The sequence below is a fragment of the Schistocerca americana genome, chromosome 8, assembly GCF_021461395.2.
Source record: "Schistocerca americana isolate TAMUIC-IGC-003095 chromosome 8, iqSchAmer2.1, whole genome shotgun sequence".
In the NCBI taxonomy this organism is placed as follows: Eukaryota; Metazoa; Arthropoda; class Insecta; order Orthoptera; family Acrididae; genus Schistocerca; species Schistocerca americana.
This window is the reverse complement of record NC_060126.1, coordinates 112,948,512-112,974,684: the sequence shown is the minus strand read 5'-3', so window position 1 is coordinate 112,974,684 and position 26,173 is coordinate 112,948,512. Positions and strand designations below refer to the sequence as shown.

The 26,173-nt window shown below is 39.7% G+C and overlaps 1 protein-coding gene across 1 annotated transcript in view; it reads right to left on the bottom strand.

Moving 5' to 3' along the window:
* LOC124545610 (PAX-interacting protein 1) overlaps positions 1 to 26,173 on the bottom strand; it is a 179,897-nt gene that overhangs the window by 21,948 nt on the left and 131,776 nt on the right. The window contains exons 17-22 of the mRNA XM_047124558.1: positions 17,366 to 17,475; positions 11,542 to 11,691; positions 9,674 to 9,858; positions 7,544 to 7,779; positions 6,212 to 6,380; positions 6,023 to 6,123 (exon numbers count right to left, since the gene is read on the bottom strand). Coding sequence (XP_046980514.1) covers positions 6,023 to 6,123; positions 6,212 to 6,380; positions 7,544 to 7,779; positions 9,674 to 9,858; positions 11,542 to 11,691; positions 17,366 to 17,475 — 951 coding nt within the window. The remainder of the gene's footprint in view (positions 1 to 6,022; positions 6,124 to 6,211; positions 6,381 to 7,543; positions 7,780 to 9,673; positions 9,859 to 11,541; positions 11,692 to 17,365; positions 17,476 to 26,173) is intronic.

Below are 26,173 nucleotides of genomic sequence, written 5' to 3'. Positions count from 1 at the left end.
TTCCTGTGTACACCCAACAGGCCATAAAATCCCTTCAGCATTTTACCTATACAGAATATTTCCTTTCTAAATTACACGCTAGATGCTATGGTTGGGGTTGGGGTTGGGTTGTTTGGGGGAGGAGACCAAACAGCGAGGTCATTGGTCTCATCGGATTAGGGAAGGACGGGGAAGGAAGTCGGCCATGCCCTTTCAAAGGAACTATCCCGGCATTCACCTGGAGCAATTTAGGGAATCACAGAAAACCTAAATCAGGATGGCCGGACGTGGGATTCAACCATCGTCTTCCCGAATGCAGATGCTACGGTATTACAGGGCACAGACAAATTGATTGATGCATAAAAGGAGCTGACTGCCGTTGATCAAATATTAAGACATGTTCAGAACTTTCACCGTCGGTGAACACAGAGCACAATTACCATTAGTGTAGTAACCACTAGTATAATTGGAGTACTAACAGTCACTAGCGCAGTTTATCTTTTCCTAAGGAGTAAAATAACAAACGCACAGTCGACACTCACACACAAGATCCGTCTGGAATGGGTTGTACCAAAAGGCAATGAGAAACTGCAACACAGGTTAAGTAAGAAAGGCTAAGGCAAATGCAACAAATGGTACCTAGAGCTCTTATGAACCATTTCTTTACTATAGTAAACATGTTAAGCAAGCACAGCAGAAGGGAAACTGCTGATACCTTCGTAATAGGTCATGATGAATGACGTCAGGTAAACATTAGTCACTATTTTGCTCCATAAATATTGCAGCAGTTTAGATTGTGAGGCAGTCAGTCAGACGGATCAATGGCATGCGTGACACTCGCACTCCATTCCCTGATCACAGCAAAATGATGTCCGGCACAAGTCTGTTGTAGATTTCCTGCACACTACGGACAACAACAGCCATTACTGGGAGAGATGGCTATCTTGCCATAATCACCAGCTGCAGAGTTCAACACCACTGTCTACCAATTGCACAGTTCAACATCACAGTCTGCCTCTGTCACTGATAGGGGGGCCTTGAGGTTTTTCTGTCCCACCAGAATCAGGACATCAGTGTTCCTGACATTCTGGTGGACTAAACAGAGCCTACCTGTACAGCAGACCAATATCGTCAAACTACACGACAACAGTCACCGTGGTACAAGGGATGACGAACATTGTGGTACACGGGATGACGAAGAAGGCTGGTGAGCAGGGGAGGACCGAGCACTTCCCAAGTCAGAATGTGAGAGTTCAATATATGTGCTGCCATCACTCACTGCTGTGGATTCATGGTACAGCCAGATCTGCGGCCAACACAATCAGTGAACTGCCAGTGCAGCGGCCAGCTGGACTGAAGTGTGCGGTATCAGCTGCCGTGTGTGGATTGAAGGCTGCTTGTGATGCGATTCCTCAGCGGGCATTGACAGATGATGCCAAACATGAGTCAAGATGCTAACTGTATTTTTATGGAAATAAATAACTAATTCTGAATCTTCTTTCACCGCACCTACTGGCGATTACAGGTAACCTACACCCTTCAGCCGAAAACTGGAAAGGAGTGAAATGGGAGAGTGCCTCCCATCAAAGCAAACTCTATTCATGCCCTCCCAATAGTTGCCTCTTGCAGTACGTAGTATGCGTACCAAATCTGGCTGAAATCAGTTCAGTGGTTCAAGAGGAAATGTGGAAAATACACTTTCACAAATGCATACATCCATTTTTATATGATTATGTACATGTTTATATATGTAAATAACGAATGGGAATGTAGGCAGATAAAACAGACAGCAAACACAACAGAGGAAAAACTGTGATGGTCCTATACAATAACACACTATTAACTGATCTGTGCTCAGCGAAAATAAAGGAAAGATGTGAGAGTTCAATGTCTTGCTGATGACAAGATAATTAGATGCGTCCCACTCAAAGAATCCATCTGAAGACTAACCATATGAAATTAGGGAATCCTTGGAAAAATTTAATCACAATGGCTGAACAGGTGTTAAATGTGAGCCCATTTGTCACCTTGCTTGATACCTATTCAGGAAGGTTTGAAAAACAACACCATGGTAACTCTCTTTGTCACTTAGGACATTAATGCTCACAATAAAATGTGAAATAGAGAGAGCAACCATGCAGCGCAGAGGATATACAAACAGTGCACTGTTTTCGGAGACATGTTTTTACCCCCATCAAGAGCTTCAAAGTGAAGATCCTACATCCCCAACATCAATTAGCATAACATCCTTCAAGGGTCATACTTTTGTTTGCCAATGGATAACATGCTCTTAGGCACAAAGAGCCAACAGAAAAGGTGCAAGAATTAAATTTTCAAGTAATATCACTGAGAATTACATATACATCACTGCTGAATCTTCGATTTTACTTTCAGAATGTCTGAATCTTCGATTTATCTTTCAGAATGTCTGAATCTTCGATTTTACTTTCAGAATGTTATCTAACTGACCTATGATCACCCTCCCCTACCCCTACCTGGTATAAATGCCTGCTCTGTTCAGCTCTCTGTTTTCAAGAAACAGGTATTTAAATCAAGTTCAAACAAATGTAAGAGAGTGATAACAATACTGGTTGATATATGGGACTTCGTACATGGCTTTTTTTTTTTTTTTTTTTTTTTTTTTTTTGCATCATGTGTCTCTAAGCCCCACATTCTACAACATCTGAGCTGTATTACAGACTAGAATTCCTGTTGATATTTCTACAGCTGTATCAGCACTAAAACTGAAAACAAATTACTGATAGTTGGTATTGTTAAAGATCTTTTCTCAAACCATCTACTTTCTTTTTTACATATTAACAAACTTTTTTCCCTTCTTATAATGGGCAGTCAAAATTGGACACTGTACATATTGGCAACATGCTCTATAACACTACTAAGTATGTCTCCAACATCACAATGACACTCAAACTGATTGACTCATCTTCGCCCAAAGCTACTGGCTTGCATTTCAGAGACAGGAGCCAACATTTCAAAAGTCAAGCGGTCTTTACAAACTTTTAAGAGCATTATCACACGGCTAGAGAATGATGCCTTACAGCGACTTTATTTGTCCTACTTCTCTCTTATATTCTACTTATTATACTCCCCCCCCCCCCCCCCCCGCCCCCTCCCATTTTTTAAAAAACTTCTTGCTTCTTTTTAAGCCCTGGCACTATGCCTTTTCCTGTTCCATTGTGGATTTTTAAATATTTTATCATCATCATCATCATCGTCTAACCCCCTCCTCATTACAGATGGGTCTCTCATATCCTGAGATATGAGTGAGCTGCCCTTCCTCTTCAACTATCCCTAACTTATCCCTCCCTTCTCCACGAGGAAGGAACTAATAGTTCTGAAACTGTAATATTGTCAACACTTTTGAGTTAAAACATTGCAGGTGATTTGCGGTCTCGAATGGGTAATGCCAATGAGGCTCATATTTGTAAGCTGTTTATGTTTCTATACAAATAATGTTCCAACACTACAATGGGACAGTCAGCTGACAATGCAAACAAAAAAGATAAAGTAGACCTCCTGATGGTTGAGGAGTTGAGAGTACAAATGAGGCCCACATCACTGGGCTGGCTGTCCATATTTTGTGTTCCTGAAAAAGTGGAACTGGCATAACAACCATAATTGCTGATCCATTCTGGTGTTGTGAAGGTTGTACTCTTATGCTGTCATGGGCCAGGATTAGTCTCTCAATTCATTTAAAAAAAACGAGAAACATACAACACAAAGCTTACTGGAACACAAAGAGCATTCTGTAATGGCTACTGTGCAACTGTTTGCCGAGGCTAGAAGGATCATGAACATTTGAGTTCTGGTCTGACCTTCAGGGGTATCTTGCACAGCCCCAGTTCAAAGCCCCCCCCCCCCCCCCCACCCCCTTCTGAAACTGCCACATTTAAGTGTCCACATTGTACATGTGGAAGCACTTTGTACAACAATACACAAGCAGCACACTGAACTATAATATACAATGATGTCTGATCTGTCCACAGTGGATATGTTTTCTACTCTGATGAGCTGTAATGTGATTGGTTCTAAATGAGGGAAGTGTGTTGCACTGCAAACTGATGTACTTGGCATAGCTGGGAAAAACTATGATATTTTCTTCGGCTGAGAAAATGGGCCATGTTTATGCTGCCACCAAGCAAAAGCATTGATTCAGCAGAAAGAGAGCCACTGCAGCTTTGATGGCCTGGTTGCTTCACAACTGAGCTATGAATTTATTGTGCCTTATGTGACCAGAACCAATGCGGTAACAAAAAAAGTATGCTTCAAGCGAGTTTACAATAACCACAATTTTTAATCACAGTATTGCAGTCTGCCGACTACCTGTCCTGACTCCACCACTGCTAGCTGTGACACTGCTGCTGGTGCCAAGCTTGATATTGTGCTTTTAACGCTCACTGGTGGGCCATGCATAGGACCTATTTTAAAGGACCTACCTTAGTTGCTGCTGTCGTAGCCTGGAGGTCTCAGGTTCCCCTGTGGAAATGAGCAGCCACTCATCCATCACCTGGGTGGGAAAACTTCTTATTGCACACCACTGCTCTGGGCGGACTCTGCTGCCACTTCTGCTGTGCAGGGTCTCTAGCACGATCACACACGCCTTGGCTGTCCTAGTCTGGGTTGCTAAAAGCTTCAAACTGGGTTGACACAGATTCCTGTCCTAATGGGTCAGTGGCCTTGTACCATTTGAGTCAGCATGCCAATGCGTGCTGACAGCTCTGCCTTCTTCGACAGGGCACTAGCTGTTTACGTCCCGTGGGAGCTGGCATCTGACAATGATTTGATTCGTGTACTCTGAGTAATAAAGGAATGGTTCTATAACACTGTTTCTTTGATGTCTCCGTGGACATCCACCAGGAATCCACTCACCCCTTGACTGCAACCCATACCATAGGTGATGGTATTCTGACATTCAGACAACAGACACTAGTTCCACAACCCACTATAGCAGTCAATCACACACCCAAGGTATACAAAAAAGGAGGTAGGCCATAATAACTTACTACACAAACAATTGCTTATATACAAAGAAAATATTCATATTACCAATTTCAGAAAATAATTGCCATCTTCAGATGTTCTTAATCCACAAAAAGCTTTATACAGACAAACAAATACATTTAAGCACTTTGAACATCGTAAATTCAAGCAACATTCAATAAATGTACATATCATCACATGGTGACTGTCATTCATGTAAACTGCAAGGAGTCAATTGTCTTCAAATCTTTTATTTCGATCAAGTACAAAACTGTGCAACACACAGTTTGTTTTTGTATTATCGTCAGCAAATTCAGGACATGTGTTTAAAGGTTAATGAAAATTTCTCCACTTGTTAGCAAGAATGCTGAAAATACATCTAAAAAATGTCAAAGGATCTCTGTGACATTCAGAAACACAGAAAAAACTTCCCATTGACCTACTTAAGGAATCATTCAATATATGAAATTGGCGTTTAACTATTTTTCCTTCTAGAAATTGATACATCCAGAATTTACTTTTAAACTTCAATTTTTGATTTCCTTATACAGTACGAGAAGTAAAAGAAAGGCATGCACCTCATCAGACTCTATGATGCAACAGAAACTTTGAGGGGCAGCAGTTGACTTAGCAGTAGTGGTAGCATGACAGCTGCACAGAATGACAACAGCTACGCCTCTTCTTAGTGACAACATGTCATACATCTCAGTGCACTGCAGAGAAGCACTTCTCAATGGCAATGTGTGCATCCAACCTTACATCACTATACAGCCCACAGTTCCACAAAGGACTGAAGTATGGGAAAGTATTGCTGAAAAATGGTTCCATAAGAAGAAAGCAGAATGTGCACTACTTCAAGACCAGACATATCCAGTCAGTCATGCACAGGAACTACATGAATAATGATCATGCAATTACAGTAATATTCACCAGAACAGAAAGTGCACTGCCACAGAAGTGTCACTGAAAGCCACAGATCTTAAATCTTATCCAATAAATCCATATCTTTCTTTCCTCACTTAAAAATATGCATTCCATTTACCTTGAACAGTTCTTGTCGGTTGGGTTTTTCAAGAAGTTTAGGAATGTTACAATCAAATTTCTTCTCAAAAGCTGGATCATCTAAAATGTATGGTTTTTCATCTAGAAAAAGAAAACATTTGTAAGGTTTTCAATAATTCTGTAATACAACATACGTAAATTTCAGTAAAAGCTACAAACAAGCACTCACCCAAAATTTTATTTTGAGCATGACTGTCGTGAACCCACACCACCGAAACAATATACTGACAACTAGACAAACAGCACATAAGCTTCAATGTTCGCACTAAATTTGGCATGATCAAATGTGTTGCATCCTTACAAGAGGTTGCTTTCTCACATCCTAGTTGTAGCAATTTCTGTAAAATTACAAACAGTATCACAAACAACTATACAATTTTGGCAATAATCAAATGTCTCTCAAAGAAGTGCAGCACAGCTTCAACTACACATATAAAACTGCAGCTACATCTCGATACATGAAATCAAATATTATGACATAATACTTAATTCTCACAAACAACAACATAAATAAGGATGTAATAAAAGTATTTTGAGGTCACTCTTTACAGTAATGACATTCTTCTTTTTCTCTTTTGACCCAATCAGGTTTCAGTAATGTTGCATCACCCATATAACAATGGTGCAACAGTACTGGAATGTGTGGGTCAAATAAAACGTGAGAAGGCAGTGATCTCAAATTACTTCGCTGCTAAGCAAACATGGACATATAAAGCGGGCTTCAAAAAACATCTAGGTTTGGAAAGAATACCTTTGTATACCCTTATCTGTACTACAGGCTAAAGGTGGGCTCTGAGTGACTTGCTCTTCGTTTTAACCTTCCCCAACCTACCCTCTCTAGAACACATACGAATTTAGAAGATTGTCAAACTGTATGCCTGAAATTGCCTGCTATAAAAAGATGGTAATTGGGGAGCTTTCTGGCTGGAATTTTGACTGGCTCTATTTTAGCTTTCAATAAATGATTGTTTCTGTTGAGAAGCAGCAGCACTTTCCCGCCAGTGACCTGAGTGCTTCTCTGATTTAACGTGTTTCTCAACATCATTTTTCTTCTGACCCAGTTTGATAATTACAAAATCTGCAGAATACTGATTTTGACCTCTGGTGGGCATTCACAGCCATCCAATCCATATTTGCCAACACTAAAGATAGAACTGACAAAGTACATAATGTAAAAAGAGAACCAAAAAGAACTCTATTAACATATTGGGGAAAGACTTTCAGCATGATCGAAATACATTAACAGGTGGTGTTTTTCAGTCACTCAGTTGCTCGGAAGGCAAAAATACATATATGTAGTCTGAAGAAAATCTCAAATGAGAAACTGTAGAAGTTTATACAGGTTTAACAATAGAAACATAATTTGGTTGACTAACTTCCTTCCTGAAAACAATGAAAGAAGAGGGGGCGACCTTTCAAATCAAGAGAAAATACATACAGATAATTTTATTAAGGCTAATTAAAGCACATTTTCACATGCAGATAAACAAAGTGGACTAACCTTCGTAACCTCATTTTCATTAGATAACCCTGAGAGAATGAAGCGTGGCCTCTTGTCAGGAGGTGGTGGATCAGGATTTGTAACTGCTACCTCACCCAGTGGCTCCTCCTCAACGGGAGGAATCACAGAATTTTCACAGTCCAGCCGAGCTCGTTTATGTCTCCGCTGACTAGGTGGACTTTTTTGCAATTTGTCATATGATTCCTGTGTTATATTGATTGGCATTTTCCATGCAGCTAAATTTTAGATAAATTCAAATATGTATAGTATTGCAAAAAATAACATATATACACACATAACATAAACCTATACTCCTAGATTCTTTGCATAACATTGTAAAAAATTAATTCAAAAAGTAATTTCATTCAAATTATTAATTTATAAAAACTTATTATGAATTCAAAGCTGTAGTTACTGTGTCCATAGCTAGCGTTAAAAATTAATGTCAGAATATAGTAAAAAACACACACATTTTTATCTGAAATATCCTGTATATGAACCACTGAACAAATCTGAATGTTTATGAAATGCCAAGAATACATACACTCCTGGAAATTGAAATAAGAACACCGTGAATTCATTGTCCCAGGAAGGGGAAACTTTATTGACACATTCCTGGGGTCAGATACATCACATGATCACACTGACAGAACCACAGGCACATAGACACAGGCAACAGAGCATGCACAATGTCGGCACTAGTACAGTGTATATCCACCTTTCGCAGCAATGCAGGCTGCTATTCTCCCATGGAGGCGATCGTAGAGATGCTGGATGTAGTCCTGTGGAACGGCTTGCCATGCCATTTCCACCTGGCGCCTCAGTTGGACCAGCGTTCGTGCTGGACGTGCAGACCGCGTGAGACGACGCTTCATCCAGTCCCAAACATGCTCAATGGGGGACAGATCCAGAGATCTTGCTGGCCAGGGTAGTTGACTTACACCTTCTAGAGCACGTTGGGTGGCACGGGATACATGCGGACGTGCATTGTCCTGTTGGAACAGCAAGTTCCCTTGCCGGTCTAGGAATGGTAGAACAATGGGTTCGATGACGGTTTGGATGTACCGTGCACTATTCAGTGTCCCCTCGACGATCACCAGTGGTGTACGGCCAGTGTAGGAGATCGCTCCCCACACCATGATGCCGGGTGTTGGCCCTGTGTGCCTCGGTCGTATGCAGTCCTGATTGTGGCGCTCACCTGCACGGCGCCAAACACGCATACGACCATCATTGGCACCAAGGCAGAAGCGACTCTCATCGCTGAAGACAACACGTCTCCATTCGTCCCTCCATTCACGCCTGTCGCGACACCACTGGAGGCGGGCTGCACGATGTTGGGGCGTGAGCGGAAGACGGCCTAACGGTGTGCGGGACCGTAGCCCAGCTTCATGGAGACGGTTGCGAATGGTCCTCGCCGATACCCCAGGAGCAACAGTGTCCCTAATTTGCTGGGAAGTGGCGGTGCAGTCCCCTACGGCACTGCGTAGGATCCTACGGTCTTGGCGTGCATCCGTGCGTCGCTGCAGTCCGGTCCCAGGTCGACGGGCACGTGCACCTTCCACCGACCACTGGCGACAACATCGATGTACTGTGGAGACCTCACGCCCCACGTGTTGAGCAATTCGGCGGTACGTCCACCCGGCCTCCCGCATGCCCACTATACGCCCTCGCTCAAAGTCCGTCAACTGCACATACGGTTCACGTCCACGCTGTCGCGGCATGCTACCAGTGTTAAAGACTGCGATGGAGCTCCGTATGCCACGGCAAACTGGCTGACACTGACGGCGGCGGTGCACAAATGCTGCGCAGCTAGCGCCATTCGACGGCCAACACCGCGGTTCCTGGTGTGTCCGCTGTGCCGTGCGTGTGATCATTGGTTGTACAGCCCTCTCGCAGTGTCCGGAGCAAGTATGGTGGGTCTGACACACCGGTGTCAATGTGTTCTTTTTTCCATTTCCAGGAGTGTATTTACTGAATTTACGATATACAGCATTGTATAAACTATTCCAATGTCAGACACTGAACAACATGAATTACTTCTAAGTAAAAAACTTTTATGTCAATGTAGTAATGAATGGGGAATTAAATCTAGAAGAAATACTTTTACCGCTTTTAACTGCTATGACTCACCCATCAGATTTGGTATTAAAGCATATTCAACTCGAAAAGGATTTACAAGGTTAAACTGCTGATATTTTGGATTATCTGGTTGCTGAATGCATGAATATTGTCCGAAAAGAATATCTGTAAGCCACTGCACATTCACTACTGGTTTGCCCCATTCTCGGGCTTTCTTGTACTTCTGCCCATCTGGTCTAAAACAAATAACAGTATTACTGATATGTAAATAACCCATTATCATCAATGTAAATATCTCTATAAATAATCCATGAAATGGCGCATTTTTGTAACTAAGCAGCACCATGTAAAAAAGCTTAAAACAAAAGCTAAAGTATTTAGAGTAGAAGCAAAGCAAAAAAAGGCAGAGAAAACAGACATTATCAACGATGGAAATTAATATGAACAGTTTACAAAAAATTTGCGAGTTACAAGGTTTTAGAATCTTGATTTCCTTCTTCAAAGAACATAAAGGCAAATATCGGACAGATAAAAATGTTGGATTGGAGTTCACGGAGAAGGGACAGGAATGGAGAAGCAGGGTGCTTAACAGACTACATAATTCTTAAATCAAGCAAGAATAACTGGATTAGAGAGAACTTAGGCAAGAAAAAGCAGATGAGAGCATGGGCCATGATTGAAAGAATGGGGGCCATTCCGAATCCATGCCAATCAATACCTGGTCTCAGAATTAGCTCGTTCTTTCCACTTTTCTCATCCTTATGCCCCTGAAGATGAAGGTGTCCTAAAATCTTGAGTAGCAGTGTTCTTTTGCAAGTGTTACTATGAGGGATATTTGGAAAGTAACATCCAATTGGTTGCAAAATAGAAACCACTGTCTTACCAAACTGGAGACTATATTAATAGCCCTAGCTGACCACAAATGCAGAAGGTCAGTGACACAAAGTCAAAGACATTAACACAATGACTGCCATGAGGCCACCAACGGCCACAGTGGAGCCTCACAGCTGCTGCCACATGCCCACCAGCAGCCAGAGAAAAGTCTCATTACTAAGAAGGTGTGCCTGGCCTGGTGCTGAAATAATCATCACTAACAAGTGCACCAGTCAATGCCATTAACACTATCAAATCAAAGCCTGTCAGGACTCACTGGGATAATAAGATGGAGGAGATGATAGTTTCCTGGACAGCACTGTCAAAAAGATGTGATGATGTGTCACTGTAATGTGCAGGAGTTCCGAAGGGAGACTACCAAACAACACCATTTGAATATCCACTAAAAAGCTTAAAGAAGAAACCACCTGTGTTAAAAAAGACAGGGACAGGCTTCTGGTGTGAGCATAATGTGCTTCTGGTGGATGTCCTGGCAAAACTCAATTCTGAAAGCTAATAGAAGAGGAAAATGACTGAGCTGAAGATTTAAGTTTTCAAATGTATCCCTGAGAATTCAGAATTTTGTTAACAGCATGCAATGCTCAGCTCATACCAACTTTACAGCTAATGAACTTATTTCAGTCTTACAATGACTTCATAATTGTAGCAAGATTAGAATCGCCCCCTCCTTTTTTTTTTTTAAGTCCGTGAAAGCTTACTACAGGAGTAATTTTTGCTGGCAGTTTTATTGTTATTCCAATAATATGAGTGCATCTTACCACTGCAGATTTTTATAGGAAAGTACTTTTTTATGGGAAAGTAGTTTTTATGACATTTTTGGACAAAAGTTGTCTCAGTTTTCTACCAAAGTGCACTTTTATCAATGCTGGTGAGAACACCAAGAAATGTTGACAATTGTTGGAAAATTAAAGATGGTACTCATTTCCCTTAAGAAAAAACAGCTTTTTTCTGCTGATTAATACTAATTTCTTGCTTGATCAATTTAGCTTTCTGAATGGTAGATAATGAAGGAAAAACCAACTTACCTTCTACAGACTAGAATGTGATTTTCTCTTGAGAAATAGGCAGTAGGTTTAGCACCAATTTCAACAATCATGAAATGGACCATTCTTCTCTCTTCTTTCTCAAAACCAGAATATGATATTATGTGATTATTGCAAGGTTTTTCGTCAACCCTACAACAAGGTAAGGTATTAATGAGGCATGAATTCACATTTCAATTATTTGATTTGATTTTTTTGTTGTCTCTAGACAAATTTACAGTTGTGAGGTCAAGATATTGGTGACTTGTCAGTGACACACTGCTTATTTTACTAAATATTATGCTGCTCTGCATTTACTTGATATTAAACAAAAAATTTAAGACATACATGGTTTTAAGTCTAACACTGATGTATCCTACAGAAGTATTCCACTTTAAACTACAGTTTACTTCCTGGCACAAAGTAGGTAAACAAAAAAGTGTTGTGAAGTATTACTCTACATTTTCTAAGACATTCCTAACAAAGGAACACTTCTGAGCAATGTACACACAATATGCTTGAAAACAGGGATTAGTGGCTAGTGCCACAACAGTTTGTTCTAATATACTGATTCCGAGTAAGACAGGCTAATGTCCAACACAGATTACTGCCAAAATATAGTGCACGAGTTAATAAGAGTGGAAAGCCAAGTGAACTGTATGTGGTAGAGGTGGGGGAGGCAGGAAAAAATAAGACACGTCAGAAAATGAAAGATAAAGAGAACTAAAAAGGTGGGAAGAAAGGAATACTTACTGTTAAGAAATGCCAATTCCAAAGAAATTAACATAAATTTAGGTCAAGTGGGTGGCAAGAAAGGGCATATGGTGATGCCAGTTTCCACTCGCGGAGTTCCAAGGAACTGGTGTCTTGGTGAAGAATCCAGATGGCACGTGTGGTGACACAGGCACCAAGGTCACAACTATCATGTAGAGCAGCATGTTTTGCAACGGGATATTCCACATTGCCTGTACACACCCTCTTCCTATGCATATTAATTTTAACTTATAACTTGGTGTTAGTCATGGTGATATGAACGGCCAAACGTGTTTACATAACAGCTGGTATTTAACATGTCATTTCTGAGGTGGCTCTTCCTGTGATGTGCATATGTTTCGCCAGTTACAAGACTGGTATAGGTGGTGACAGGAAGGTGCATACGGCAAACCTTACAGCGGGGATGGTCACAGAGGTAAGAGCCATAGGGTAGGGAAATGGATGCAGAAGGATCATGGGGTCTGACAAGAATATTGTGAAGATTCAGAGAACAAGAAAACGCTGCTCTAGGCGTAGTGGGAAAATGTCAGACAGAATAAATCTCTCCTTTACAGTGCGGTTTTAGAAAGTACTCTTGTGAAGTAGGTGATTAATACATTCAAAGACCAGGACCAAGTGACAGGAGGTGTACCAACAGTTCCAAGACTACATTTTGCGTAAGGACCACGAAAATAACAGAAATTAGGGCTCATACATTGGCATGTAATAGTTGTTTTTCCCTCACTATATTTGTGATTGGAACAGGGCAAAGGAAATTACTAACAGTATCGTGCACCACATGGTAACTTGCACCATGTGGTGGATTGCAGAGAATGTATGTAGACGTAAGTGTTGTGGAGGATGGATGGGCAATGAAACACCACTTTAGGAGGGGTGGGAAGGAACTTAGGTAGGATGTCCCTCATTTTAGGGCAGCATGGTAAATAATCAAAGCCCTGACAAAGGATGTCGGCCAGTTGTTTCAGTCCAGGGTGGTACTGAGTGACAAAGTGGGCGTTCCTCTGTAGCTGGTTCTTGGGAGTGTTGGGAGGATTGGGGTGTGTATGAGGATATGGCACAGGAAACAGATTTACCCTCACCTCCACCACCAACTTTTCCGGACTGTGCAGATTGGTGTTAACCCTTACAACACATTCTCCACTCCTGAAACTATCCCTGTCTTAACCTACTGTCCCCATACCGTCCACCCAACAGTTACCATCCCTTCTTTCCTATAAACTCTTCCCAATTCACATCCCCTCGCTCTCACTATGGGCCGCTCTCTGCACACACACACACACACACAAACACACACACCACACACACACACACACACACCACACACACACACACACACACACACACACACACACACACCAGTCTTTCCACCTCTCTGCACCTCCCCTTTTCAGCCCCTCCTCGCATGTGCCTGGCAGCCTTGTCCTGCCGCCTTCTACTCCCTGCACGCTCTGCCAGACACTGCTCCTCTCCAACCCAGCCCCCTTCCCTTTCCCTTCCCATTCTGTATTGCTGCTTTTGTTCAACGCAATAGTTGTAGCTTAGTCAGAGTGGCCACAGATATCAGTCATGTATGTGTGAGGTGTGTGTATGTGTGTGTGTTCCTTTCTTTTTTGAAGAAGGCTTTGGTCAAGAGCTTAGTGTACAACAGTCTTTCTGCTGTGCCTGTCTGTGCCTCAGAGAGTAGCTATCTATTCTTTCCAGAACTTTCGATACGCCAACCTGGACCACATGGTAGTCACATAGTTTACTGTTGATACTTTCTGGAGAATATCACACAACACTTCATATAATCAAAGTAATAAACACTGAGACCACCGATATGGAAAGTCCAGCATGGCTCCAGGTAGCTGTATTTGGACTTAAAACTTTTATACTGTGTTTAATTTACCATTAGACCATACAGTAAAAGGACGCTGAAAAATAAATAATTTCTTCTATTCTTAAATTCTAGCAGCCTACAGGGTTGATAGGGCATGCAGATTGGCAGACTTAAAATTCTGCTACAGCTGGAATAAAATAACTTTGGGACTTTGCAATTGACAGATTCCATGTACCTATAAAATAACTGCGAGCATGCAGCACTTGAGAAAGAACATGATTGACTGGTGGGTGGCCCCAACCACTGATCTTGTTGGAATGTCAATCGCAGAGTTATTTTAATTGAATTACAGCAGTCAGATCTATTACCCGATTACTGATGAGCTCGAGCATCTAAGTTGTTTTCATCAAATACTGTACAGAGGAAGATGATGCGAGGAAACTGAACTGTAACAAGGCTCACGATAAAATTCAGTTTATTACTGGCAATGAAGCGGTAGAAATTACCAATTTATTCACCTAATAGACCCTTTTCCTCAGTGAATGCATATGATACCTGAAATTCAAATATATTAAAATGAGAGAATATTACGATTTTCAGAGAGCAATGATGCCGTTAGAAGTTCAAAATGGACAAGGAGTGACAAGGAAATTGGCCATGTCATTTAGAGAACTAAGAAAACTGCAAAAACCCAGTTGGGATTACTGTACGGGCATTTGAATATCACTCCTCCTGAAAACGATCCAAATGTTCTAGCCACAGCACCACCTTACTTGATAATGAATATTAGGTACTGAAAAAAAATACCACTGAGCAACCTAAACATAAGTGGATTCACCAATAATGTTATATCTTTTATCACTGTTCTAGCTTAGCTTTCACCTTGTCTTTCTTCATTTGTAATTCTACAAAACAGACTTCATAGGTTTCCTCATGTGTTTTTAAAGAATGTGTCCTTATACCAAGTGTCAAAAAATCCTAACTTGTTCAATATCACTCGCAACTACCAGTGTTCCATACTTTTATGATTTATACTGTACATGGTATAATGAGATTGGGTCCTCTATAACTTGCTGAGTAACTCAAATTCCAGACCCAACCATTTATTGTGCTGTCAAGAATGCTTTGGGACTCTCTTGCATCCATACATACTATAAAAATGCATGTGTGTATGTTCCACATATCCTAAACCATTGGCCACATTTCAACCAAACTTGGTACACATATCACTTACTACCTGGAAATACTTGCTATGGGGGTAGAAACCACCTACTTTTTAAAGGGGTGGGAGTGTAAAAGAAATGTACCCCATGACATGCGAATATCCTGACTTGATTCATCCAGTATCGGACAATGAGAGTACTTAGCGACTTACAACCAAATTTACACTCAAATTCAAATCTTTATGGCATTCCTGTCCGAGCTGTCAGGATGGCGATCACGTGTGCATGAGGTGTGTTTACTTGTGTTAATGAACATGTGTGTGTGTGTGTGTGTGTGTGTGTGTGTGTGTGTGTGTGTGTGCGCGCTTTTCTGTTGAAGGCTGCAACTGATAGCTAATGTGTGTTTTTAGTTGTACGTGTCTGCAACTTCATGTATCTTCTTTACAGTAAGTAGCAATCGATCTTTTGCTTCCATTGTTGGCACTCCAACCTGCAGTTTCTATTGTTTGATAAAACCTTTACGAAACTTTTTCTTGCCTAGAACACTCATAAAATGATGAAAGGAACAAATTTTGCTCACTACTTTTTTGCTGTTCATGCAGTAAAAATACTGCATCGGGAACAATGTTTTAATTTATTACTTCTTTACAACTAACTGTATTCACACACATTTTGCAGACAGTATTCACATATACCACTGAACGTATTGCAGATTTATCATTGCACTACACGTAGATCAGAAGACACTATGTCGCAAAGATTGAACTGTGAGAAAACGGAATGGCAGGGCAAAATTCACTACAGATAAAGGTGAAATATGTATAAACATGTTAATTGTATGTGAAACGTAAATAACATATGCAATATCTAGCAAAGCTGGATATAAAAGCATCTCCTAAACCCCTGGATTGATTTCAACAAAACCTGGTACACGCATTACTTACTATCTGGAAAGAAATACTGTGGGGATAAGGAACAATGAGCCTTGTACTGGGGTGAGGGTGATAACCTACTGAAGGAGAGAAAAGGTGGGGTGGAGGAGATGGACAGAGAAGGGGGAAGGGACAGATGGACACATGTAGGAGGGAGGAGGAGGTGAACAGAGAAAGAGGAGATGGACAGAGAGGGGGGAGGAGGAGATTTACAGAGAGAAGGGCAGAAGAAGACGAATAGAAAGTGGGGGTTGGAGGTGGGGGTGGGAACAGTTGGACAAGGGGGAGAGGCAAAGGGGGACCAACAGGAGCCTGCAATAAGCACATATCTGGGTAATGCCAGGTACTCAGCTAGTGCATTATATTTGTCAAATCTGCAAATGTGCAGTTTCTCTGCCATTTTTTCCTAGACAGTGGAGGAATTACTACAACTACAAGAGTAGATTGGCTGTGATAGTTTTAGAGCTGTGATGGGTGCTAATATAATTAAAATTGCATAGAGTGGAATGCTGTCTGTAGTTTCATTCCCACATAATAACGTAACACAACACTTTTGCTTCAGGACTTCCTTTGAATTCCACACACAGAAGAATGATGAGCTATGCGTCACTGAAAATGATAATTATTATACTACATGACTGTTTGTTAGTTCATTTATTAATAAATAACACTTCACAGTTAACTTATAATGTCTTTACAGTCTTTATTTAATAACAATTCCGAAATACCAATGAAAATTTATTAAGATGTATAGAGTATCAGTTACCCATGATTACACCTGCACAACAGTTCCACAAAAATTGAAGATGCTAGCAACTTATGTGTTCGTAACATAAAAGTAGCACAAATATTAAGTATTACTTCTACATTCCATAAATTTTGTGTTATCAATCACAGATTATTGTCATCCATAACAGAACCCACACATACTAAAATTTAACCCGTATGAATAATTAATGCTACCCATAATCCCTTCTCAAAATCTCAGCTTGCTGCATCCTAAATGTACTACTTTCATTTCATTTTTGCTTCTATTTAAAATAACTCACCCTCCACTTAAAAGAAAATTACCAACTACACAACAGGCAAACACCTCTGGAATACAATTTATTTTTAAGATGGTAAAATATCATACATACTTGTAAGGGCGTGGAAAATGAACTGCCAATGATGGTGGCACTACCTGTTGTTTCTCCAGGGCATCACTGAGCCAGTATGGTGTGACACATCGTTTACTATCTCTCAAGGCCTAAAGTGAATGAAAGTTAACTGTAAGATTCCAAAACAGAAACACAATTTATGATCTCTCTCCTCTCTCTCTCTCTCTCTCTCTCTCTCTCTCTCTCTCTCACACACACACACACACACACACACACACACACAAGTACATACAACTTCATTTGTGCCCACATCAAGTTATGAACAGCACCAATTAGAATTTAAATACACACTGATTCAATGCAGAAATTAGTAAGGTTGTCCAAGAAAAACAGATAAGTACATTGCGTTGAAGTTCATAACTGGACATTACATAGAATTCTTTATCTGGAGTTCTTAAGGTGGTATGAAATAGGTTCATTATTCAAAGCTAATACAGCTTCTACTCTTCTAGGTAGATTTTCTAGTACATTGCAGTAGATGACGGTCAACTACAACACACAAAACTTCATGTGTGTACAATTTGCTGCTATCGAGCAGGCACTACTTGATACATCTTGGCTTTGGTCAGTCCTCCTTGGTATAGTGCAACATTTCATTTATCAATGTGATGTGACACTTCTTCCATCATTTGGCTTGGCTAATTTTGATTGGCAGGACTTTCTTCAGTTTGGCAGCTCATTGTGCAAGTACTGTTTATTTTTATTTATTTATTTATATACATATTTCTTGGATCCTTTAATGCATGTGAGATGCTAGGATGTGGAACGACTTAAAGAATACACAAATGTATTTTCACAGAACATACTAGTTATTTTCCAAAAACAGACACAGGATATAATCGTCTTTTTACCAAACCAATTGCATGGAAAGTACATAATATAAAACTACAACATAAAAAAAGTGATAAAGACATGGATTAACACATGTTGTGTTGTTTAAAACCTAAAAAACATGCAGTGATACACACACACACACACACACACACACACACACCACTCTCTCTCTCTCTCTCTCTCTCTCTCTCTCTCTCTCTCTCTCTCTCTTCTCTATCGAAAATGAACGAAAGGCTTCTTCAAGTAAATGTATAATTAATTTATTTTTAAGTAATGCTTTGTTACTATGTAGGTGTTTGATAGAGTTTGGCAGTGAATTAAAAATTTTAATACTGGAGTACTGTACACTTTTCTGCAACCGAGTTAGATATTTTAGTTCACAATGGAGGTTACCTTCCTCCTTGTGTTGTGCCATGGAACCTTTCATTGGTTTCATAGTGGGCAGGACTGCCAACCATGGAACTCATAATTGAGTAAATAAATTGGGAGACTGTAGTAAGTATCTCAAGCTTCTTGAACAGATTACGGCACAAGGTTCTCCATTGTACTCTGCACATTATTGTGAAGATTTTGTGACACTCCAATTTGTGAGACTGTCCTAATGGCAAAAGTAGTGGAGAAGAAACATTTTTGGATTTGGAGGATATGATGTTCCCAGCTGGCTATATGAGGAGATCTAAGAAATTGGTGCAATGCACTCTTTGCATTTGCTGACTGCCATGTAAAACAGGAATCTCTAGTGGGACTTTGTGAGCAAAGTTGAAGTGGAGGTAACTGGTTTTGCTCTGATTTAATGTTAGTGAGTTTATTCTGAACCAGTGGAACTCGCATGTTTTGCATGACAAAAGTAAGTCATTTATGCGAATCAAAAACAGCAGAGGACTGGGGACAAATCCCTGAGGGACTCCATGGAGTACAGTGCCCCAGTCTGACTCCACCTCCTCCTCTGCTATGTTGGTCTTACGAAGAGCTACCTTCTTCTTCCTATTATTTAGGTAAGATTGTAACCAGTTTCCCACTGCCTTCTGATGCCATTGTGGCTTGCTTTGTTGCCAAGTATTTTTTGATTCACATAGTCAGACAAGTATTTTTTGATTCACATAGTTGAAAGCCTTAGAGAGAACACAAAAGATCCCAACTGACTTCATTTTTATATTAATGGATTCCAAAATGTCATTTGTGAATGAAAATATTGCTTCAGTAGTGGACATAGCTTTTTGGAAACCAAACTATCACTGATGTTAAAATTTTCGAGGTGCCTCACAATTCTGGAATGCAGTAATTTTTCGAGGACTTTTTGCAAAAGTGGTCAAAGGAGAGATGGGACGATAGTTAGTGACATGTGTTGTGTCTCGGTTTTTGTGGAGTGGCTTCATTACAGCAAGCTTCACTCCATCTGGGAAGACACTCTGATATGTAGAGGCATTAAATGTGTGGGCTAAAGCTTTGGATAATGAAATTACAGTCAAATCCAGACCTTTGAAGCTGTTTACAGGCGTTGATAAATATCAATGGGGAAAGTTGAAAATGTGTGCCCCAACCGGGACTTGGACCCGGGATCTCCTGCTTACATGGCAGATGCTCTACCTGACTGAGCCACCGAGGACACAGAGGATAGTGCGACTAGAGGGACTTGTCTCTGGCACTCTCCCCGTGAGACCCACATTTCCAGTTTATTGTCCACCCACTATATTTGTAGTGCAGATGCACTCACATTACTCAAACTCTTAAGGATTAGCTACAAATGTCTGGATTTCACTGTAATTTCATTCTTTGAGAGCTGCAAGATCACCAATGGTGTCTGTTCTTTTCGACACCATATTCACATAAAGCTTTGGATAGTTGATCACAGCAGGCTTATAGTAATTTACTGGAAATATTATTTACACCTGATGATCCTTTGCTTTTTAGTGATTCAATGGAATTCTTTACTCATTTCTGAGTCTGGGGGATACACTTACTTCATTTACTGAATTCGGATGTGGTGTTTCAATATGTCCACAGCACTTTCTTAAAGACCATTGCAGCCTATTTGCACCGCAGCAATTATGAAGTGCACACTGAAGGTTTTTGCAACTCTCTCTTGAAGGCTTATATGTTTATTGTCAATATTTAAATGAAGTCTACATGTTTATTAGCACTGTTGACACCTGTCTCATTCCTGATTATGCCTCAGATTGTTTTGTTTTTATTACAGATTGGTTGAATTTGGTGTTAAAATACGAACTTTTGGGCATTTCATTACTTTGCTTATTATTTTATAGTACTTTTTACAATGAATTCTTTGGGAAGACTTCATGAATGTTTTGCTGTGATGTACAATTCACATTTGTGTTTCCAGGGTTGCAGGGTATTCTTATCCCTTGGTGATCCATGATTTTCTTTTGATATCTTTGGGTTTATTCTTGTAAACCTTTTTTGGGAAGGAAATTTTAAATAATGACACACTTTCATTGCTAAACAATTGGATTTGGAACTGACATTTGTTTAATAGTACATGTGATTCCAATCTACATTTTTGAGGCATGACTTAAAGGCCTTAACTGTTTCATCATTTATGAGCCTGGCTATGTTCCACTGGGGCTCAGTTTTATTCTAGCAAGTAATCATATTATGAATCGTAACTCACCGACCATCACGATCAGAGAGGCCTTTCAGTATTTTACAAATGGTGATACTGCCCAGAGTCCCTTGGTCTACAAATAAATTGCCAATTAGGGTTCTTGAATTAAAAGTTACACTGGCGGGAAAACTGACCACTGGGACAAGGTTGCAGATGTACATCAAATTTTCCAGATATGACTTCCCATTACAGTGAGTGAAGAAGCTGATACTGAAATCTCCAAGTACTATGACGCCTCTTTTAGAATAAAATAGATGAAGTAAGAATCAGTCAAGCTGCTTCAAAAAGAGGTCCAGATTGCCTGAGGGTGTCCTATATATTGCTACAATTAAGAGGGTAGACTTACTTACAGAATACTCAATGGCATGTGCTTCAAAATTCTGCCCTAAACAAAAATCATTTACATCAATTCCTTTATAATTGATACAGTTCTTTATGAAAATAGCAATACCATCTCCTTTTCTTTGTTTTCTGTAGTATAAAGAATAAGATTGTTTTTAGGTACTACAAGTCTTTCCATTCCTGAGAAGCCTTGATACTCAGTGAAGCACAGTACATAAGAGATCTGCACTTCCATTGTTTTCCACACTGACAGAGAGTTCATTTAGTTTATTACATAAGCCTGTAATATTCTGGTGGATGATTGCCAGGTGGTGCTTTCCAGTGCTAGTTAAAACATTTTATTTAAAAATGAATTCTGAGTCGGTGAGCTCAGGGATGCTTTCTTGACCTGTTATTTCGGAAACCATTCATTTAATGTGGTCTGTCTATATGTACTACCTTTTGTAGAGCATAGTTTTTCCAAAATTTCTAGGCTGAGAAGGAGACCTAATACTTTTTTCCTGACCTGTTTAGGTGCATTCCGTGGGTAGTAAACAACTCCCTACTGAAACTGCTTAAGTCTACAACACGGATACTGCTAAAACTTCGCTATTCATTCATGGTATACATGAAGCTCACAAGACCAGTGACTATTCGCAAAAGTCGATGCATTTAAAAAGAAAACTGCAATGTGGAACATATATCTTCTGATAAGAATCAGTCCACTCCCCTAAGCTCATTGGTTTCAAACAAAACACGAATTCCGCACTATATACTGTGGCATTGAAAGAATTAGATCAACAGCTTTCTAAACATTTGAGGACACTGCCATACTCACATCTGTTTTTGAGCTGTTTTCGAGTCTGTTTACCATTTCAGCTGAAAGCATCCCTGTGCATCTGCAGTGTGACCGGGGTTGATTTTCAATGTAATTTCTTCTTAAATAGAAAACTCTTTTTAAGTTAAAACTGTCAAGGTATTCAACATTGTTTTCCTGAGGCAGAATTTCTATGTCTCTGTACTGAGACTGTGAGATTGCAAAGATGATATCTAAAAACCGGATTTTATGCATCATAAAAACCTTAAAATATGCATGAAAACTGTTGAAATATCAAGATCAAATAATAAAAGAACATGGTATTTACTGCATGCATTATATCTCAAAATCGAACCTGTGCATATCAATTATGAGGGAGAGTGCCAGCCATGCAAAAAATTGGTATATTTAGAATGCTAAATTTACTTTTTGAATACTTTCTGGTAGAGGTTAGGAAGGGGGCCTTCCTGGGATTATTTTCTAAAAATTTTCAAAATAGGGACGCACACTGTGTTTCAAGGACTACTCCTTCTTTGCTATTGTTGTCGGTAAAAAGTAGAGGCAATGCGAGTGATTCATAGCGAAAAATTCGATATGTACATGACCAACTTTGAGATATCTCACACGCAGAGGGGCACGCTCAAAAACTCGATAATATTTTAATTTAAAAAAAAACAATATAAAATCCTGAATTTTATGAACAGCATTAACTTTTAATTAATACTATTGGACCAAATCATCATTTACAATTTATTTTACATTTTTCTACTATTGTAAACATAAATGACCAAGTACTGTTCCAAATGTTTGATAAGATTGCGTCTTCAGTCACTCAAAACATTTTTATAAGCAGAAAAGGACCATTCTACATCAACTGAGGTAACTGGGCAATATTTGAATTTGGGTGCTACATTGTCACTTACTGTTTCTGGCAATAGTTCACCCCTCCCATTAATAAAACTATTAATTTAGCACAACGGTTTAAAGCCTTGGTTACTGTTTAAAATGTTTTCAAACTTTTGATTAAGTTTTCTTGGGAATACCTCTGCCAATGAGTAGTTCACTAGCATAATTTTATTCATTAACTGAATAGGTTCATTAAATCCAAATCTCGACTTTCAAGCTTTTTAATACTTGCAGGTAAATGGGAAAATATGAGTGCTAATCACAGTAATGTCTTTTTTGATATCTGAATCATTAAAAACTTCCTTGCACTGGCAAACTGCCAAAGCCTCTGTACTATCGAAGTCATTTACTACCCCTCTAATGGTCTCGAAATGTTCATTGTAAAACAACACAGCTTTGACCCACATACCCCAAGGAGTTACCACTGGTTTGGGAGGTAAAGGCACATTTGGCATATTTATTTTGTAGGTCTTGATGCAAGCAGGAGCCTTTAGAAACACTTTCTTTGTGGATGAAATCAGTTTATTTACATTCACAAACGTAGAACATACTTCTTCAGCAAGGCGATGTACTCCATGAGCAAAGCACGTCACGTCACACGAATCAAATTGGGATAAAATATAGGGTGCAGCATCTGAAATAAACACAAACACCCTTTCATATGCAGAAGATTCTAAAAATATTTTTCTGATATCCCCATTTGTAAATCTGGTGACTGTAGAATGATTAACTGTCAAGTTCTTTGCAGGCCACTAAATAGGAAGCAGAAGGCTCTTCTTTAAGGCACCAATAATTAAATTTGCAATGAGAAGGCCAGAAGTATCTGTGGTTTCATCAACTGAAATCCAGATAAAGCTGTCCTTGAGTTCATTGCGTTTTTTTTTTTTTTTTTTTTTTTTTTTTTTTTAGAACATTTACATAAATGTTGATTCATCTGATATATTTTGAATTAAGCAATATGTGCGCAGAAAGCCTTTGACGATAGGGTTTGTAAATTTGTGAAGACGAATATTGCTTGCAATGAATGCTTCATATAGATCCATGTTAAACCAACTGTTATGGTTACCTTGGGACAAATCCCTCCTATTGCAACCTGCTGTTGTCAGAAGTTGTTGTTGCGGTCCTTTCTTCTGTGTTTTTCCTGTATATGAAGACTTGTCTTGACATGCTGGTCTATATGAAACTTTTTTTTTTTGCACGAAAAGTTTTTCTTGCAAACTCGATAATGTAAAACAGTTCCGTCATATGTAAATGTTCCAGGATGGTCAGCTATCCACAAACATCATTTCTTTTTTCGGGCAGCATGGCGCATGACACGTTACACACTACTACATGTCGTAAACACGTTCAACTGCGTACAAGTAAACAGAAAGCTAAACTGAAACAATGGACGTGCGACTAAAAGCTTGCGTAGTTTATTTTAATTGTTGCCGACGCATATGGTATGACAGTGGAGGGGATTCACCGCGGGAGCGGGCACAGGAGCACTGGCTCTGTGTGCCTATTCCTTTTCTTCTTCTGTAATGTTTTCACTAGGCAGTGGCCTCTCGGTTAGCGATTGCACGCGGTTCATCATGGTCAATCTATGAGACATCAAAACTAGATCGAGCTAGAGACCGCCCATCTAAATCTTTAAAATATTGTAAATATAGGGCAAAATTACACATTGTCACTAGATTTCAGTTAAAACATGCAATAACCTGTGAAAAGTAGCCAAATATGGAAATGTATATAATCCAGTCTCTAATTATATCAGTTTTCACCAACATATTTGCATGAAAAGATTTTTTCGATTATGGAACAACATAAGTCACAATTACATGGCAACTTGGGTGATGAAATTCTGTGAAACTGTCTGAATGCCAGCACTTTGTACCAGATATGAATTTTATTATGTCCTCAGTATGGCAAAAATAATACTAAAAAATTGATTTGCTTGTGACCAACGCTGCTGAGAAATATGAAACAGAACTGCATGTCACATGTGGCGCTTTCACAGTTTCACCCCTTCCCCCTTCAGACAGCATGGCATGGTGGAGGGGTAAGTGCGCAAATAGGTGAGAGAAATTCGCACACATGCACAAGCACCACACACAGACTGAGTTCTTTGCTGCCCCTGCATTGTTTGCAAATATATCCAGTCATCCTTTACGCAGTGTGGTCATCAGTTCTTCCACTCTTTTGCACAGTATACCCTACTTTTCGGACTGTAAGACACCTGCCTCCAAAATTCAGGTGCATCCTATATCTGAAATTAATATAAAAATGTCCAGTGTTTGATTTAAAATTCCTGATGGTCTTGAAAATGGCCATATGTTTGATGCCATGGGAAACCTGCCTCTACCTGGTAACATCAGATTCAGCTAGCAGCAGTGCACCGATGCAACAAACGTTGAGTTGTGGGGTGGGGATTCACAAGGTTGCTAACACTTGTCTCCTTCACACACCAGCATCGCACATCCAGAACACTGTCTAGTCTATGATGAATCATTGCAGTCTACAGTGCCGGTGAACTTGAACTGAAAGTGATTTGTGTTATCAGTAACAGTAGAATATTTTTATTAGTAACTATTTTGTAATGGATAAAATAAAAAATATTCATATGATGTAGACTATAAATTGAAAGCAATAGTATACGCTGAACAACATGGGAACAGAGCAGCTGAGTGGTATTTTGGCCCTCCACCAACAGAAAAATCCATTTGTGACTGACAGGATAGTAAATAAAAACTAAAAAACAAGGGGAAAACTAAATCTGCAAACAGAAGACTTAATGTAAAATGGCCAGAACTAGACGATGTACTGAAGTAGATCCAAATACACGCTCATACGCAAGCACTGCAGTGCAAGTAAACAGACTTTAAGCGTGAAATTGGTTGGTACTACAAGTTTAGGAAGCATCATGGCCGTTCATCTACATCTACATTTATACTCCGCATTCCACCTAATGGTGTGTGGCGGAGGGCACTTTATGTGCCACTGTCATTACCTCCCTTTCCTGTTAATTGTTGCAATTGTGAAGTATGTCTACTCGGAATAAGAGCAAGCTCGATATTTTCCAGTCTCAATTTGTTTTTCACAGAAAATGCTGCACGAGTATGAAGGAGAATATCATCTTTCCATCACTTTATTATTCAACGTTGAAAGAAACCAGTGTGGAACTAAGCCAAATAGCAAATATGGATGAAACTCCTCTGACATCTGATGTGTCAAGTAACTGAACTGTTGCTATGAAAGGGGCTACAATTGTAACTAAAAAACAAAAAATGGTGGACATGAAAAAATG